Source organism: Podarcis erhardii (assembly GCF_964252035.2).
Source record: "Podarcis erhardii genome assembly, chromosome: 4".
NCBI classification, from domain to species: domain Eukaryota; kingdom Metazoa; phylum Chordata; class Lepidosauria; order Squamata; family Lacertidae; genus Podarcis; species Podarcis erhardii.
This window is the reverse complement of record NC_138508.1, coordinates 77,252,052-77,271,131: the sequence shown is the minus strand read 5'-3', so window position 1 is coordinate 77,271,131 and position 19,080 is coordinate 77,252,052. Positions and strand designations below refer to the sequence as shown.

The 19,080-nt window shown below is 45.6% G+C and overlaps 1 protein-coding gene across 1 annotated transcript in view; it reads right to left on the bottom strand.

The window, feature by feature from the left end:
* Positions 1–6,514: 6,514 nt before the first annotated feature.
* The window catches only part of LOC309340676 (acetylserotonin O-methyltransferase-like), a 34,151-nt gene continuing 21,585 nt past the window's right edge, over positions 6,515–19,080 (bottom strand). Inside the window, exons 11-15 of the mRNA XM_081859557.1 lie at positions 9,154–9,222; positions 8,625–8,743; positions 8,226–8,366; positions 7,193–7,315; positions 6,515–6,975 (exon numbers count right to left, since the gene is read on the bottom strand). Of these exons, the coding sequence (XP_081715683.1) occupies positions 6,767–6,975; positions 7,193–7,315; positions 8,226–8,366; positions 8,625–8,743; positions 9,154–9,222 (661 nt within the window). The 3' untranslated portion in view covers positions 6,515–6,766. The remainder of the gene's footprint in view (positions 6,976–7,192; positions 7,316–8,225; positions 8,367–8,624; positions 8,744–9,153; positions 9,223–19,080) is intronic.

Genomic DNA, 19,080 nt, shown 5'->3' with positions numbered 1-19,080 from the left:
ATTCCATTCATTTAACTTGCCAATCTTCTTTAGCTGGACTCCTTCTTTTTTCCAATATTGTGTTAGTAATGTCTGTGCGGCCGTAGTTGCATACATGAATAAATTCTTTTGTGATCTTGTTAAGTCCACTCCTGTAATTCCTAATAGGAAAGCTTCTGGTTTTTTAACAAAGGTTATTTTAAACATCTTCTTTATTTTATTATAAATCATTTCCCAATATTTCTTTATAATTTTACAGTCCTACCACATGTGAAAAAAATGTCCCTTTACATTTCCAACACTTGCTTTCCTTAGTTTTTTACATTTTTTCTAATTTGACTGGAGTTCAGTACCATCTATACATCATTTTCATATAATTTTCTTTAATCGCCACACAAGCTGTAAATTTTAACTCATTCTACCATAGTTTTTCCCATTCCTCCATTTGAATCTTGTGTCCCACATCTTGTGCCCATTTAATGATAACTGATTTAACCTCTTCATCTTTCGTTTCCCATTCCAGCAACAGATTATACATTTTTGATATTAATTAAGTATCATTTTCTATTATTTCTCTCTGAAAAGTTGAAATTTCATATGGAAATCCTATCTTTTTATCATTTTTAAATATTTCATTTAACTGAAAATATTGTAATCAATCTGTTACATTCTCTCTAACTTTGTTAAATTATTTCAATTTTAATTGGTTTTCTGATTCAATTAACAACTTTCTATATGTAGCCCATTTAGTGTCCATAGTTAATTTTTCCCCTGATATTGCCTCTAATACAGAAAGCCACCATGGTGTTTTTTGTTCTAATAATCCTTTATACTTCTCCCAAACTTTAAAAACTGCTTTCCTTATAATATTTCAAAAGCTTTGATGTACTCTTGCCTTTTCATACCATAAGTACACGTGTCAGCCAAATCTATTGTCATGGCCTTCCAAATCTAATAAATCTGTATTTTTAAATTTTATCCATTCCCTGATCCAGCAAATACAGGAGGCTTCGTAATATAATTTCAGATCTGGCAGGGAGAAGCCTCCTCTATCGTTAATATCGGTTAATAAATTATACTTTATTCACAGCTTCTTGCCCCGCCATACAATTTTTGAAATATCCTTTTGCCAATCTTTGAAGCATCCCATATTGCTTGTTACCAGGATTGCCTGGAACAAAAACAACATTTTTGACAGTACATTCATCTTAATAACTGATATTCATCCTAACAAAGACAAGTTCACTCTATTCTAAATTTCCAAAAAGATTTTCTCAGTTCTGACAGCTCCCATGGAAATCTGCAGCTAACTGAAAAGAGAGGCCAGCTTGGCACTGATACCGGGAGGGAGCTTGGGGTGTAAGAAGAGTCACCATGCCTAACTGAAAGGGCTAAATCGGCCCCAGCTTGGGTGTGCCAATGCCAGCATGCATTACATAACAGAGGGATGTCAGCATCAAGGAGGCCAAGGGGCTTTTCAGAGCAACAGGAGCAGGTGTGACCCAGAGTGACCCTTGGATGTGGAAAGAGGTGTGGGGTGGGCATTGGAGTTGTATGCAGTGGGGTCAAGGGAAATGGAATGCCAGAAACACAGATAGGAACCGTTCAAATTCGAGCTACATTGTAGGCTGGATAAGGACAGGGACCCTTTAGGATAGCGATGATAGGCCATGAAAGAAACCGACTTGGTAGTGCTGAGTGAATTTACGCCTGCAAATCATTGTCTTTATTCAGACCCAAATGAATTGGAGAGAATGTCTTCAGTACTTGTGATGTAGCAGTTTCACTCCGGCAGAGGCATACCGTGGGCAGGCTGAGGGGGGCCATTGCTCAGGCGCAGTTTCTTCGAAGGAGCACTTTGCTCCTCACCTGGTCCCTATCAGCCCCTCAATGCTTCATGAGTCCGTTCCCACATCCCAGCCTCACAAAGCAGCGTGGGGCTGGCAGGGAATGAGGAAGAAGCAACAGTCTTGTGCTCCTCCAATTGGACCGCGTCCTCCTCATGTTGCCCTCCATGCCCCCTGGGGCAACCATCCTGGACCATAGCTGTCAACTTACAGATTTGAAGATAAGGGACCAGCAGCCTCGAAAATAAGGGATCTGCAGCCAATATAAGGGATTTTAGTCAACCAGAAGCCAAACAAAGCCTCAAGCGGTGGTTCCCACAGCGCAGCAACCCGGCAAAGGGGATACAGCAAGGAAAACCACCGTCACCTCTCCGCTGGGAAGCACTGTGCAAAGGCGAGTCCCCAGGCAACGCGGCCGATTTGATCGGCACAAGGCATACAAGCTCCAACCTCCTGTCGTTCTTAGACTCCTTATTGGGTGAGCAACACAGCCAAGCAACACAGTTGGAGTTGGCCGGCAGGGAGGGAGGGAGAGGAGCTACTTCCTTTGAAACCCGGGAAATTTAAGGGACATCATCAATAAGGCACAGCAGCGGGACATGGCGCTGGGATAAGGGACTGTCCCGCCAAATAAGGGACGCGTGACAGCTATGTCCCGGGCGCTATGAAGACATGCTACGCCACTGCACTCTGGGGCTTCCCTTTGAAATTCCTCTCTAAAAACAATCATTGACCTCTCCACAACAGCCAGCAATGCCGCCTATTCTGTTAAGTGAAACCTCAGTTTGACAACCAAGAATTACAGGGCTATGTGAGGCACCTCAGGTGGCATTTAGAGTAACCCCCCAAAAAACTTCAAATAGTATTATTACATCCATATTACAGATATGGGGTGTGTATGTATGAAGGCTGGGAGAAAGAAGCTTGCCTAAGGCACCTTAAGGATGTTTTCCAGATTGTAGCTCAGTGTGGAATCCTGCACACACACACACACACACACCAGGGAGCAAGCCCTGTGAAACTAAATGGGACTTACTGTAGGTGGTATGATAAATAGCGCATTTCACATGTAACGAGAATCAGGGAGTGTGCTTTTAGAATTGTAGAATTGTAGAACTTGAAGGGACCCCAAGGGTGGTCCGGTCCAGGAATCTCAACGAAAGCATCCATGACAGGAGGCCAGCCAAGCTCTGCTTAAAAACCTCCAAGGAAGGAGAGTCCACAACCTTCCAAGGAAGTCCGTTCCACCGTTGAACAGCTCTTACTTTTAGTTTTCCCTCACACACCAAGCCCTTACAAATTCTCAGCGACATACCTGGTATGTCACCTTCTGGCTTCGTCTCCTGAGCTCCTCTCAAATCAGTTTATGGGACAGTTGGGCTATGGGCTGAATGCTTGTATTCCACCCCAACCTCCAGCCTTGCTCTTCTGCAGCCCAAAGAGATTTTGTCCGTTCTGACAGCACCCGAGGAAATCTACAGCTAACTGAAAAGGGATGCCATCTTGGCACTGATACCAGGAGGGAGCCTGAGGTGTAAGAATATTCACCATGCCTAACTGAAAGGGCTAAATCGGGCCCAGCTTGGGTTCACCAAGGCATTACATTATGTAACAGAGGAATGTCACTGTGCAGGAGGCCAAGGGGCTTTTCAGAGCAACAGAAGCAAGTCTGACCCAGAGCGACCCTTGGATGTGGAAAGAGGGAACATTTTAAGGAAATTTAATTTCAAATCCCAGGCAGTAAACAGGGCAGGACAGCCAGCTTCAAAGGTTCTGAAATTTCAAACCTGAACCCCCTGGGAGAGTACATGATGGAGTTCCTGGAAAGAAAAGTAATATAAAAACTGGAACGCCTGGTTCCTGGGGCTTTGGGTTAAATGGGGTCTTGCTCTGTTGGCAGGTGTGTGCTCCAGTTCCGTTCTGGGCAGTGGATAGATGGCATCCAGACCATGATGGATAGATGGCATACGAGAGCTTATCCCATTTGTCTCATGTTGCTGCAAAGGCCAGCGAGGTTATCAAGTGTGACTCCCTTGGCAGAAGAAGAGAGAAGGTTGACTTGCAGAATTTTCTTTGTTGCAGAAGAAGAGAGTTCAACTTCCTTTCAGGATTTGGCTGATTTGCAGAATAATTCAAACTTGTCTGTTGGTATTTCACACACACTCTGGATTTCTAAGGTCCTCCAAATCTCCCCCCCCCTCCCCATTGTCTGGCTTGCGTGTCATGGTAAGCCAAAGTGTAGCTTACTGGCACTACACAAGCAGGCAGGCTTGTAGCTGTTTGTACCTCCCCCTCCCCCCCCCAGTCTATTTTACTCCTGCACTGTGCTGAGCTTGGCTTAATGTGTTGTCCAAAGCTGCAGCCAGTTCTGTTGCCATAATTAGGAACTAATGAAGGCAAGAGTTACACAAGTTGTAGACATTCAGACCTGAGGGTTTTGCGGGGAAGAATCTAACCATTGCAGTTAAAGGTTATTGACAGGTGTGGAAGTAGTTGCTCATGAGTAACCAGGCAGGACTCCGACCTGTTTTTGCAGATTTTTATTGGTGCAAACTATTTACAGTGCAGAATCCCAAAATTCATGTCCGTCTTAGTCACTTGCAGATTCCGGGAGTGCCCCCTTCCGGTTTCTCCCCCAGCATAAGAACTTAGACACCCCAAATCTCCGCCTCCCCTCCTTACGCACAAGCAGGGCGATGGAAGTGGCGTGGGTGCCTCCTGGCCGGCTGGGCTAGGTGAGGCGCTTGGGCTCTCCATAGCATCTTTGAACCTTCCCTTCACCCGGCTACCCCCTTCCCCCTCGGCTCCACTGGAGGTGTGGCTTTCTCCACTGCCAGAGGAGGAGCTGCTTCTCAGAAGCGCTGGAGGCTCTCTGTATCCCCCTGCCTCCCTCCCCCATTCCGATGGCAATACCCTATTTATATGTTTAAAGCTGTTTCACCCTCCTCTTTGGCCAAAGAGGTTCCCAGAGCAGGTTGCATAAGAGGGCCTGCAGGTTTACAGTCAAAAATTCAAGATGCAAAAATTTGCAGGGAGGGAAGAGGAAAACAAACCAACCCTGGCCCCCGTTTTTAAAATTCTGAAGTTCTTATAACGATGGAATGGAGAGTTCAGCAAGAGGGGGGACTCAGTGGAGCTACTCTCTCAGGACAGCTTGAATTCCCAGATGTGGTTGGACTACAACTCCCATCATCCCTAGCCAGCATGGGTTGTAGTCAGCGATGAATCTACCATTCTTGGGCAAGGTGATTGAGCGGGTGGTTGCTGAACAACTCCAAGCACGCCTGGAGGATGCGGACCATTTGGATCCCTTCCAATCGGGATTCAGGCCTCACCATGGGACTGAAACTGCCTTGGTCATGCTGGTTGATGATCTCCGGCGGGCTAGGGACAAAGGTGAGAGCTGTTTCCTAGTTCTGCTGGATCTCTCAGCAGCCTTTGACACCATCGACCATAACAACCTTCTGGATCATCTAGAGGGGCTGGGAGCTGGGTGAACTGTTATATGGTGGTTCCACTCCTTTCTCCTGGGCCGTGACCAGAAAGTGGTGTTGGGGGATGAGTGTTCAGACCCCTGGGCTCTCACTTGTGGGGTGCCTCAGGGTTCCGTCCTCTCCCCCATCCTTTTTAATATCTATATGAAGCCGCTGGGTGAGATCATCAGGCGGTATGGGCTGGGTGTTCATCAGTATGCAGATGACACCCAGCTCTACCTCTCTTTTAAATCAGAACCAGTGAAGGTCCTGTGTGAGTGCCTGGAGGCGGTTGGAGGATGGATGGCGGCTAACAGATTGAGGTTGAATCCTGACAAGACAAAAGTACTGTTTTGGGGGGACAGGGGGCGGGCGGGTGTGGGGGATTCCCTGGTCCTGAATGGGGTAACTGTGCCCCTGAAGGACCAGGTGTGCAGCCTGGGATTCATTTTGGACTCACAGGTGTCCATGGAGGCTCAGGTTAATTCTGTGTCCAGGGCGGCTGCCCACCTGTCTACCTGGTACGCAGGCTAAGACCCTACCTACCCGCAGACTGTCTCGCCAGAGTGGTGCATGCTCTGGTTATCTCCCGCTTGGACTACTGCAACGTGCTCTATTCCATATTCAAAGGGCTACCTTTGAAGGTGACCCGGAAACTGCAATTAATCCAGAATGCGGCAGCTAGACTGGTTTTTGGGAGTGGCCGCCGGAACCATATAACACCGGTCCTGAGATATCTGCAGTGGCTCCCAGTACGTTTCCAAGCACAATTCAAAGTGTTGGTGCTGACCTTTAAAGCCCTAAATGGCCTCGGTCCTGTATACCTGAAGGAGCGTCTCCAACCCCGTCGTTCAGCCCGGACACTGAGATCCAGCGCCAAGGGCCTTCTGGCGGTTCTCTCATTGTGAGAAGTGAGGTTACAGGGAATCAGATAGAGGGCCTTTTCGGTAGTGTGGAAAGTTTGAGAAATGCTCCTCTTAACAGGGTTGGCATCTCTCAAGCCACACAGGCTAGCTGATCATAGCTTGCATATTATCTATATTTATTTTGAAATATGGATTAGTAGCTCTCATTGTTTCCAACAAGTTCTGATTACCACAAAAATCCTGATGCAATATGGGATACAACCTCTTTCATTTTCCTGGTTTGGCTCATGTGCTCCCCCCCACTCCAATAAAAGGCAAGCAGTCAAATAAAGGTAACGATTACTACTATTACAATGGTGCTTAACATGTAACAATTATTATTATTATTATTATTATTATTATTATTATTATTATTATTATTATTCTAACTTCTCTTAGTATTCAACCATAATGAGAAGCACGGGGATGAAGGAGATATTTCCACAAGGTGAGGATTTGCGAAAAAAGTATAGCGATTAAGCATGTTCAGTTATGGCTGCAAAGAATCAGGCTGAAATATATCCATTCAGTCACGACGCTCACAGAATGTTCTTGGTCAATGTTATTTTCTTCCTAAAATGGCGTCAAAGAGACCTGTTTTCTTTTGCTGAATCTCCTTGAAGCCGGCGGCACTGAGAAGCGCATTGTACTCTGACGGGGTCCGTTCTTTTCCTTGAGTACAAAGCAGCATAACCAAACCATATATATGAGCTTCCAGTGGCCCCGTTCTGTCTTCGTTGAGAACTATTTCCACTACTAGAACTCCACCACCTGTTTTAGAATAGGACATGGAAGATGCACCGTTATATATTACAAAGCAGCATGTTACTTTTCCCAGGTGTCCTGGCATCAGAAGCTCAAAAAATAAAGGAACGCAGCTGAGCCAGAGTGGGACACAGACATAAGGGGAAGGGGCCATGGGGAAATCCACACGGCTTGGAATGAGAATCAGTTCCCACAGGAAACACCTTTGACACCATGCACCTACCAGGCTTGCAGGATTTGTTCAGTCTGGTTAGCAGTTGCACACAATTCTCATCTGTAAAGCTGTGCAGGATCCTAGCCAAAATATACAGGTCAGCTTCCGGAATTGGATCTTTAAAAAAATCACCTGAAATAAAACAAGGAGAGTTTTAATTTTGTATTTCTTAGTGTAGAAAGTATTGATCTGATGTGTAGAGTTCTTTCCTATTCTAACTAATTCAAGAGGGTTCTGGAAGCTTCTCTGTGTGAAAGAAACAGTTAGAAGGTTCATGATGTTTGGGTTATTCCTTCAGAGAAGAAGAGTCCAGCTGGTTTATACTGGTTCTCTTATATCTTTCTGTCAAGGTCACGCTGAGTATAAAAGTATGGTTAGAAGGAGCCTGAGTTTCACTACACTTTCTATCTCTTTTCCTTATGGTGTGGTGTTCTGTACATAGTATGCTATAATATCAAGGTTTAGACTAATTATATTGTAAATTTAAGTTAAGTCTGCTGCAACTGGATTTCTTATGGACAGGGCCAATCCTGAATGTATTGGATTTGTCATCTTTATGCTTATTTGCCTTCAGTAGCAGTAAAGCTCTGTTGGATGAAATACAATCGCCTCTGGTCTATTTTTTGAAATCCTGCAAAGTTTTTACTCTGAGAACTATACCTGCAAAGTTTTTACTCTGAGAACTATATGCTGGATCAATATTGAGTAGAATTCCATGCTGAAATAATTATTATTCTTACAGAGACTGGAGGCAGATCATAACCATCACGGCTAGTAGCCATTGATAGACTTATCTCCAGGAATTAGCCTAATTCCCTTTAGAAACCATCCAAACTTCACTGCCTCCTGTGGGAGTGAGTTCTATAGTTCAACTATGTATGTGCTCCCATCAGCCCCAGTCAGCATGGTCAGGAATGATGGGAGTTGTAGTTCAGCCATAACTAAAGGGTCGCTGATTCTCAATCCCTGTTTAGTGCATGACTGTCTTGTTTGTTAGTGGAAGAAAATGATGTAACCTTTGTAGGATAAAATAACATTTTACCTTCATGAAAAGTAATTCTGTGTTCCTCTGAGGAGACAAAATGCTTCTTTCCTGTTTCCACTACTTCAGGTAGGTCTAAAATGGTCACTGTAGAATTTGGATACAATGAAATATATTCCTTTGCTAGGGCACCGCTACATCCTTAAGGGGAGAACCAAAGGAAAAAATGAACATGTTGTGCATATCAAAGTTTTCCCCAAAACTTCATGTGCAAAACTCTAAGATAGTACACCATATAGGTGGCTGCTCAGTCCTTCATTCAATTTACAACTTTTGCAGTTCTGAGGATTTGATAGTTCAGAGCTTGGGTCATTGAAGGATGTTTCCTGTTCTACAACAGCAGCCTTATGATTTCGGACTGCCAGCATAGGAAGACATGTGAGAATTTATGGTACTTACCTCCCACATCACAAACTAGTGGGAAATTAGAGAGATCAAATGCATTCAACACATCTCGACCACAGAGACTCCACATCTCATGCATATACTCCATGAATTCTCGCAAGCCGCTCTCTGATCTAGTAATTCAGAATTGCATTATCAGTTAACAGAGGAAATATCTTTGAACAGAGGATGGTTCTAGACAGGAGCCATATTCCACATAATGCTGTTGCATTTTAGTTGTGTGTGGATTTCCTTTCCTTTCTTCGGCTTCATCCTTCTGTTTCCCATTTTAGCGATCATGATGGGTTGTAGCCATAATCCATACTCAAATTTAAATACTACTACTAGTAGTAGTAGTCGTAGTAGTCGTAGTACTACTAGTAGCAAGTACTATTAGTATGAATAATACATCATTTATTTTAGCTGTTCCTTTCACCTGATTCAGAAAAGGCTATTTGCTATGACTGGAAGCAATTCTGCTTCAACATTTGAAAATACTGGACGCAAACAAGGCTAGATCTAGAAAAATACAAATTTTCTGTACCTGTACATAGCCTCGTAGAATTTTTTTGTAGAACTGTCACTTAATCTATATGTCTGAGCCTCTCCTTCCCTGAAATAGAATATTTGTTTCAGTTTAAGAAATAATAAGCATCATGACTACAGAATTAAATTTAAAACTCTTCAACAAAACAACTAAATCAAGTTTACTACTCATAAAATTGTCAAAGCTGCATCTAACAATCACAGGTTTGTTTATTTGTAACGTATGTGAGTTTTATCATTTTATTACCCTTCTTATCAATCCTTGACTTATCAGTAAAAACGTTTGTAAACAAAAGTGAGGCATAGCACGGTATTATAAGATAAATTCTTTAATGCTGCTAGTGTTTTGTATTTTGCTATACATTCGTACCTTGCTTCTCAAACATAATTTGTTCCAAAAGGCTGTTTGACTTCTGAAAACGTTCAGAAACCAAGGAGTGGCTTCTGATTGGCTGCAGGAAGCCGCATTGGATATTTGTGTACCAAAGAACGTTCAAAAACCGGAACAATCACTTCTGGGTTCCTGGCATTCGGGAGCCAAAATGTATGAGTACCAAGGTGTTCAAGAACCAAAGTATAACCGTAGTGCTAAAATATCATAATACAACACATAAAGCATAATGCCATACTACCAAATATCCAACTTTAAATTCACAGCCATTTTAGCAACATGGTTTATTGCAGCAGCTGTTATGGTAGTGGTCTTGTTTTTAATCATTTTGTTGAAAATCACATCAAAACCTAATGGTGTTGTAGCACTCTCTTTCTCTTTCATTATGAAAAGTGTATATCTAAAACCTAAGAAGTGTTTTAGCAATAAATAAACATTTTTGATATTTTGATGTTCTTGTAATTTTTACATTTTTTGTTTGTATTGTTTTATTGGTTTTGTTTGTTTGTATAAGTTGTTATTTTGTTCTTAGGGGGAGGGGTCAGGGCTGCCGGGGAGTGGGCCCCAGCCCACAAAATGGCTGGGGCATGTTCCACAGGGGGGAATGCACTGGGACAACCGATCTCAGTGATCACGGGTAGGAGGAGGAGTTACGCTAAGACCAGACCATGTCATTACAGAGGAGGCAGGTTTAGTCGTTGTCTGAGGACTATTCCTGCCTCCGGGTCTGGTCCTGACCGGATGGATACTAGAATCAGCAAGGGATACCCACATGACCTGAAAGTGTTGCTGTGCAATGCCAGGTCAATGATTCATAAGACCACTGCCATCCATGACTTGATCATGGATGGAGGATTTGATCTGGCATGTGTAACAGAGACTTGGTTGGATAAAGCAGATGGGCCTGTCCTTGCCGCTGCTTGCCCACCAGGTTTCTCTTACGCACAGCAACCCAGGTCATGTGGGCGGGGAGGGGGGGTTGCAGTGATTTTTAGGAAGTCATTAGCCTGCACCAGGCGTCCTATTGGGAAGACCCAGTTTTCTGAGTGCATGTTCTGGAAGTTGGGCAATAGGGGCAGTACAGGATTCCTATTGGTGTACCGACCTCCCCGCTGCACCAAGGATTCCCTGCCCGAGCTGCTTCAGGTCGTGGCGGATATGCTCCTGGAGACACCTAGCTTGGTTGTCCTGGGGGATTTTAACATCCATGCCGACACGACCTTACAAGGGGCCGCTCGGGACTTCGTGGAAAGCATGGCCTCCATGGGGCTGTCCCTGAATAAGTCTGGCCCAACTCATAGCCACGGACATGCCTTAGACTTGGTGTTTACCTCTACGGATGCTGGTGATCTGACATTAACTAAAAGCGAAACAAAAGAAGTGCCATGGTCAGATCACTTCCTGGTGCAACTGGACTTCTCCACAACCCTTCCCCTCCGCAGGGAGGTGGGACCGATTCGGATGGTCCGCCCCCGCCACTTAATGGATCCAATTGGCTTCCAGAGAGTGGTAGGGGATGCTTTATCCCAAGTTGATGGCCTTTCAGCTGATTCCCTGGTGGCCCGCTGGAATGCGGAGTTAACCAGGGCTATTGACTGTCTGGCTCCGAAGCGCCCTCTCCGATTGCATGGAGCCCGGACAGCCCCGTGGTTTTCCCCGGAGCTGAGGGTGATGAAACAATCGTTGAGACGGCTAGAGCGCCGGTGGCGGAAAACTCATTCTGAATCAGACCGGACACGGGTTAGAGCTCAACGTCGAGCCTACCAAGTGGCAATGGCGACGGCGAAGAGGGCCTTCTTCACCGCCTCCATTGCATCTGCAGAAAACAGCAGCAGGAGACTTTTTCAGGTGGTTCGCAATCTATCAGAACCACCTGTACCACCGGGGCCTGGTAGGGACCCCAAGATCTCCTGCAATGCTTTTGCAAAGTTTTTTGCAGATAAAATCGCTCAGATTCAGAAGGAGGTAGACTCCACCGTGGGAGCAGGGCCAGGGCGGGAGAGTGCTAGAGTTCTGTCTGGTCCTGTTACATGGGATCAATTCCAATCTGTTACCTCCGAGGATGTGGACAGGCTGCTTGGACGAGTGAAACCGACCACCTGTCTCTTTGATCCTTGCCCATCCTGGCTGATAAAAGCGAGCCGGGAAGGGCTGGGCGATGGGATCTGCGGGGTGGTGAATGCTTCCCTCTGTGAGGGAGCCTTCCCAGACCCGCTGAAAGAGGCGGTCATTAAACCGCTTCTTAAAAAAACATCTTTAGACCCGGCCAATTTGGCCAACTATCGCCCAGTCTCAAATCTGCCATTCTTGGGCAAGGTGATTGAGCGGGTGGTTGCTGAACAACTCCAAGCACGCCTGGAGGAAACGGACCATTTGGATCCCTTCCAATCGGGATTCAGGCCTCACCATGGGACTGAAACTGCCTTGGTCGCGCTGGTTGATGATCTCCGGCGGGCTAGGGACAAAGGTGAGAGCTGTTTCCTAGTTCTGCTGGATCTCTCAGCGGCCTTTGACACCATCGACCATAACATCCTTCTGGACCGTCTAGAGGGGCTGGGAGCTGGGGGCACTGTTATACAGTGGTTCCGCTCCTTCCTCCTGGGCCGTGTCCAGAAGGTGGTGGTGGGGGGTGAGTGTTCAGACCCCTGGGCTCTCACTTGTGGGGTGCCTCAGGGTTCTGTCCTCTCCCCCATGCTTTTTAATATCTATATGAAGCCGCTGGGAGAGATCATCAGGGGGTTTGGACTGGGTGTTCATCAGTATGCAGATGACACCCAGCTCTACCTCTCCTTTAAATCAGAACCAGTGAAGGCGGTGAAGGTCCTGTGTGAGTGCCTGGAGGCGGTTGGAGGTTGGATGGCGGCTAACAGATTGAGGTTGAATCCTGACAAGACAGAAGTACTGTTTTTGGGGGACAGGAGGCGGGCAGGTGTGGAGGATTCCCTGGTCCTGAATGGGGTAACGGTGCCCCTGAAGGACCAGGTGTGCAGCCTGGGAGTCATTTTGGACTCACAGCTGTCCATGGAGGCGCAGATTAACTCTGTGTCCAGGGCAGCTGTCTACCAGCTCCACCTGGTACGCAGGCTAAGACCCTACCTCCCCGCGGACTGTCTCGCCAGAGTGGTGCATGCTCTAGTTATCTCACGCTTGGACTACTGCAATGCGCTCTACGTGGGGCTACCTTTGAAGGTGACCCGGAAACTGCAATTAATCCAGAATGCGGCAGCTAGACTGGTGACTGGGAGTGGCCGCCGGGACCACATAACACCGGTTCTGAGAGATCTGCATTGGCTCCCAGTACGTTTCCGAGCACGATTCAAAGTGTTGGTGCTGACCTTTAAAGCCCTAAACGGCCTCGGTCCTGTATACCTGAAGGAGCGTCTCCACCCCCATCATTCAGCCCGGACACTGAGATCCAGCGCCGAGGGCCTTCTGGCGGTTCCCTCATTGCGAGAAGTGAGGCTACAGGGAACCAGACAGAGGGCCTTCTCGGTAGTGGCGCCCGCCCTGTGGAACGCCCTCCCATCAGATGTCAAAGAGATAAAGAATTACCTGACGTTCAGAAGACATCTTAAGGCAGCCCTGTTCAGGGATGTTTTTAATATGTAATGCTGTATTGTTTTTAATACTGATTGGGAGCCGCCCAGAGTGGCTGGGGAAACTCAGCCAGATGGGCGGGGTATAAATAATAAATTATTATTATTATTATTATTATTTTGAAAAATAAATGGGTGTCCTTAGACAGTACTTGCTATAAGGGTTATATTGTGAATATGTGCTAATTTTCAAATGGCTCAGCCACAGTAGTTATGACAGTTGGGAGCGATTATTTTTATTCATCTGGTGCTGAAGTGACTTCAAAGCAATCCAGTACCATCTATTGCAGTCTAATAGGATATCCCCTCTCAAATTTGTCACACACACACAAACTTGCAGTTTCATTTGTAAATCTTTCTGTGCTTGGCTACCCAGGACAAAACTTTTTCAATGCAGGACATAGCATTTTACATTTTACATTGAAATACGGGAAAATCCTGTGCAGGTGGCAACCCTACAATACTGTGACATTAAGTTCCCCACTTCAGTGCTATCCTTCTCCTCACCTCACGGAATCAGCCAGGTGCTGTGCTCTCATATAGACAAATTCAGCATTCAACTTCAAGGAATAATACTGAGTCTTTGGGCTTCTTTTGCCAAGGTAGAGATTGGCAAGGTTGGTATTTCCATAAAGCGCTTAAAATGAAGGGGACAAAAGATTAACGTTTTCACACTTCTGTGCAAAGCCCCTTTCCTTCTCTGATTCTGCTGGGACAAAATGCTTGAAACAAGGATAATGAGGCAAAAGACACATTTCTATGATTCCACGGCATGCTGCTCGCATTGTGAAATGTGAATCGACGAGGCTGCAATGCTCCAGCTTCTCTTCCAGAGAAAGGTATGGAAAGACTAGGCCTCCACCTGCTGGCAGTTGAACTTCAGGGTGCAAAGCTGCCACATGCTTGAAAATGCTATAAGCAGGCACTAGGAGCCGCCATTTTGAGATGTGGAGCAAAGTACGGTGGACCCTCCAGATAGGAATTAAATTCGTTCGGGGGGTCCATCCGCAACCCGAAAAGTCTGTAGGCAGAAGCACCACTTCTGCACACATGCACAGTGCGATTGAGCGCTTCTGCACATGGATGTAGGCAAAACCCAGAAGTATACACTTCCGGGTTTGCAGTGTTCGTAACCCGAAAGTTACATATCCAGAGCGGTACGTAACTAGAGGGCCCACTGTATTAGAAATCTATGAACAACAGGCAACTTTGTTCCATTGTAACATCTAAGTCAGGAGGACAGACTCTGAATGTCCTGAGATACACTGGTGCTTAGTGACCTGCACTAGCTGCCTATTTGCTACTGAGCTTTCTCACTGACATTTGTAAACAACTAGGTACCAGCACATCTAACAGACCGCCTCTCCATCTCACCCTTTACAATCATGAAAGGAGAGTGTCACCTGCATATGTATTGGAAAGAAAGCCCTTTCTGTTTATAGCACCGGCCCTCTGGAATGCTCCCCAAAGAGAGATATGGGAACTTCCATGTGCTTCAAATGTCTCCTTAAAACCTCAGATGTTTCCCTAGGCTTATTTGGATGCTATTCTGTTCAGTTGCTGGCTTGATGGTTTAAAGTTATTTACTGGGGGGGGGGTGTTAAATGGTATTTTGACTTTATACTGTTGGTTAAATTTCCTAATAAAGAATAAATACTTTGTTTCTCCTTCCTTTCCACTTGCAGGAACTTGTAGCCAACACAGGTGTCCAGTAGTCTCTCCATCCCAAAGGGACTGGTACCCAGACGTTCGGCAATAGTCACTGAAGTCAGCGGTTCCTTGGACTCCATCAGCAGATCAAATACACCAAGATCAGAGGCAGTAAACATAATCTGGATGCAAAAAGAGTGAGGGAGCACACAAGGAAATAGTTAAAAATGGTCTATAGTTACATATGTTCTAAAAGGAACAAGATGCTTCTGAAACACAAAAAGATTATAATACAGTTCAAGTCCATTTGAATTGTAGAAATAAAAGTAGGATACAGGTATTTTAAGCAAGTTAATTTTGAATTATTGCTGTATCCCACCTGCTGTATCCATTTACAAGTTGAAAGTTTCAAAGTCCTTGCAAGTATTAAATTTTGCAGACAATACTTTTACCTTTGGTATTAGAAATGCATACTGATTCCGAAATAACATTTTCAAAGTTTCAGCTTCTTCTGTAGCACTCATTGTTCTTTACTTCTCTGTCAGATATCTCACAGTTTTCCTCTGATGAGAAGTTGTGGTCCTTTTATTCAGAATTCACTGAAAATGACACTGAAATGATAAATGTCTAGGTCAAAATCAAACTTAATGGACTTTGTAAATGACTGAAGCAAGAGATGTTTATGGGGAAGTCCCCATCTCCTAAGTAAAGGCATAGGTGGAAAAAGGATTTCTTTCTCACAAGTGCAGGAGGAAGGAAGTACCTGGAAATTATTGACTTTGCCGATCTGAGGAAAATGTGATATCAGAACCTGACAAGTGAGAGAAAATCAGCTGGTGTCTGGAAATGCAAAATTAACAAGTTATTGGAGAAAGTTCATCAGAAGAGAGAGAGGGGGTTTGTGGAAAACACTCTTTGCTGAAATGAGGCCATTTGGAAATTCTTAAAATACAGAAACACATTAGGAAATGGTCGCAGCTTAACAAAGAAGCAAGACATGAAAGTCAAATAGTAGGAGCCGTTTCTGTGCCCAAGTCAACAAATACGAATGGCAAAAAAAGGTGATTCCTAGAGAAAGGAAATGTACAATCAGGAGTTTCCCGGAGAAGGGAAACAACATGATAGAGTTATTAAGAATCAGAGAATCCAGAACTGAAAGGTTTGAGGCAGGGGTGAAGAGTAAGGGACCACTTACCTGTGGAGAAGCAGCAAAAACAGATTTGTTGTGCAGTTTCACTCCCCTTTTTATAGGTTTGTCAGTGGGAAGTGGAATGCTAGCGCCCCCCCCCCTTCTGTCAGCTGGCTTTATAGTCTCTTCCATTTCCTTGATGTTAGGAGGCACCCACCTGGATGGACTGTGGGTCAAGATGCTTTATCAAAGTATAGTATTTGTGTTGTGCAATAACAACAATCTCTGTCATCACCAGTGCTCATTATGTGCCTGGTTCATGGTAATTTATCTCGCCCTTGCAAGGTAATAAATACTTCATACGACAGGTAATAAATACCTCATGATGTGTATCTGATGTATAATCCAACTTTTCAGATTACTTTGGTGCTCTCTTGCAAACAAATGTGTTAGAAGCAACTGTTTTGTTTTTTAAAAAAATCATATAAAATCTCTAAGTGGTTTACATAAAAACACCATAGTGTTCAATACAGATTTTCTAAAACAAGATAAAAACAGAATACAAGTGTGTATTACAAATAAAACTGATCAGTGTACGAAATGGACAAAATTAGAAATTTTAGAGTTAGGATCCCTCCAAAGGTTGAATGAACCTATATTTCAAAAAGGCATTTAAATGTCATTACTTTCTCCACACCACACATTACTTCTGCAGGACATTGCCAGGGTGGGCACCATCACTGAAAAGTTCTGCTTCCATGTTTTCACTAAGTGACTATCTACTGGGAGCATGCAGAGCCGTCTTGGAAGATCTTAAAGATTAGCTTGGCCTTTACTGTAGGAGGTGATCTGCTGGTATCCTGAACGCAAGTTGTTTAGGGTTTTAAATGTCCATACACACAAAAAAGGAAACTCTTGAACTTGGCTCTGTAGCAACCACTGCAGATGTGTGTAGAGCTGGGTGCCCCACTAAGCATCATGCAGTGGCTATTGCAGAGCTTTCCAAACTGTGTGTCGCAACACATTAGTGTGTTGGCTGCAATGTGTAGGCGTATTGCACAAATGCTCCTGGCGCCCCTCCTGGGGCTGGAAAGGGGTTAGTTTAACCTCTGGTTTGCTAGTAAAGCTGAATTACTGTGTTGTGAAATGATAAATGTCTAAAAAGCATGTCACCCTCATGAAAAGTTCGGAAAGCTTTAGGTAAGTGAAATATATAGTCAAGTATTATTTTCTTGCTCTTTATTCAACTCATAGTAGCAATGAATGAAACTTTCCCCAAAACCTCTAGCTATGTATACATTATTTATTGGCTCCAGCAGGCCAATCAGGTTGCTGCTTCACTTCATCCAGGAGTCTGGATGAAGTGACCCCAGGTCGCTAATTCAGTTACACCCGGAGCTGGATTGGGTGGCTCCTGTGGACCAATCAGACTGCTGCATTCTGGATCCTATTGTTCTAGGATTCAGCTCAGTACATAACATCCCTCCCCTCTAAGTTCCAGTCCTGCCTGGAAGGTTAGCATTCATTCATAGTCTTCAAGGTACGCCAGCCACACATTGCAGCCTGGGGTGTTCCTTGGTCAGGGGTTCTGGTTCTGGCTTGTGTTCTGAGGCCGCTGGCTGTGACAGGGCTGTTTGGTTTGGCGCTACCAGCCCATTCAGTCGTGGCTCTGGTTCCCGTGTCCTTTCGGCCTCAGGCGTCCCCTCTGTACTTACTGATTCTGCTTCCCCTGCCCACCCTTCCTGCTCTACTGGCCTCACCACCCAGCTGTCCCCTTGGGACCCCTTCGTCCCACCCTTCTCCAGGTTTTCTCCTGGGAATCGTTGGTGTAGCTGGTTGCAGTGGCGGCGCCAGCGTTGCCTCCCCCCCCCTCGTTAGCACCTTGTACAACACGAGACCAGTCACCCTGGTGACTGTGGGGGGTACCCATGCCAGGCCTGCCCCAAAATTCTTTGCGTACACTGGGTCCTGGGCCACAAAGGTCTGGGGGATCCTGCCTTTCCCTGACATTTATATGTTTAAAGCTGTTTCACCCTCCTCTTTGGCCAAAGAGGTTCCCAGAGCTGGTTGCATAAGAGGGCCTGCAGGTTTACAGTCAAAAATTCAAGATGCAAAAATTTGCAGGGAGGGAAGAGGAAAACAAACCAACCCTGGCCCCCGTTTTTAAAATTCTGAAGTTCTTATAACGATGAAATGGAGAGTTCAGCAAGAGGGGGAACTAAATGGAGCTACTCTCTCAGGACAGCTTGAATTCCCAGATGTGGTTGGACTACAACTCCCATCATCCCTAGCCAGCATGGGTTGTAGTCAGCGATGAATCTACCATTCTTGGGCAAGGTGACTGAGCGGGTGGTTGCTGAACAACTCCAAGCACGCCTGGAGGATGCGGACCATTTGGATCCCTTCCAATCGGGATTCAGGCCTCACCATGGGACTGAAACTGCCTTGGTCATGCTGGTTGATGATCTCCGGCGGGCTAGGGACAAAGGTGAGAGCTGTTTCCTAGTTCTGCTGGATCTCTCAGTGGCCTTTGACACCATTGACCATAACAACCTTCTGGATCATCTAGAGGGGCTGGGAGCTGGGTGAACTATTATATGGTAGTTCCACTCCTTTCTCCTGGGCCGTGACCAGAAAGTGGTGTTGGGGGATGAGTGTTCAGACCCCTGGGCTCTCACTTGTGGGGTGCCTCAGGGTTCCGTCCTCTCCCCCATCCTTTTTAATATCTATATGAAGCCGCTGGGTGAGATCATCAGGCGGTATGGGCTGGGTGTTCATCAGTATGCAGATGACACCCAGCTCTACCTCTCTTTTAAATCAGAACCAGTGAAGGTCCTGTGTGAGTGCCTGGAGGTGGTTGGAGGATGGATGGCGGCTAACAGATTGAGGTTGAATCCTGACAAGACAAAAGTACTGTTTTGGGGGGACAGGGGGCGGGCGGGTGTGGGGGATTCCCTGGTCCTGAATGGGGTAACTGTGCCCCTGAAGGACCAGGTGTGCAGCCTGGGATTCATTTTGGACTCACAGGTGTCCATGGAGGCTCAGGTTAATTCTGTGTCCAGGGCGGCTGCCCACCAGTCTACTTGGTACGCAGGCTAAGACCCTACCTCCCCGCAGACTGTCTCGCCAGAGTGGTGCATGCTCTGGTTATCTCCTGCT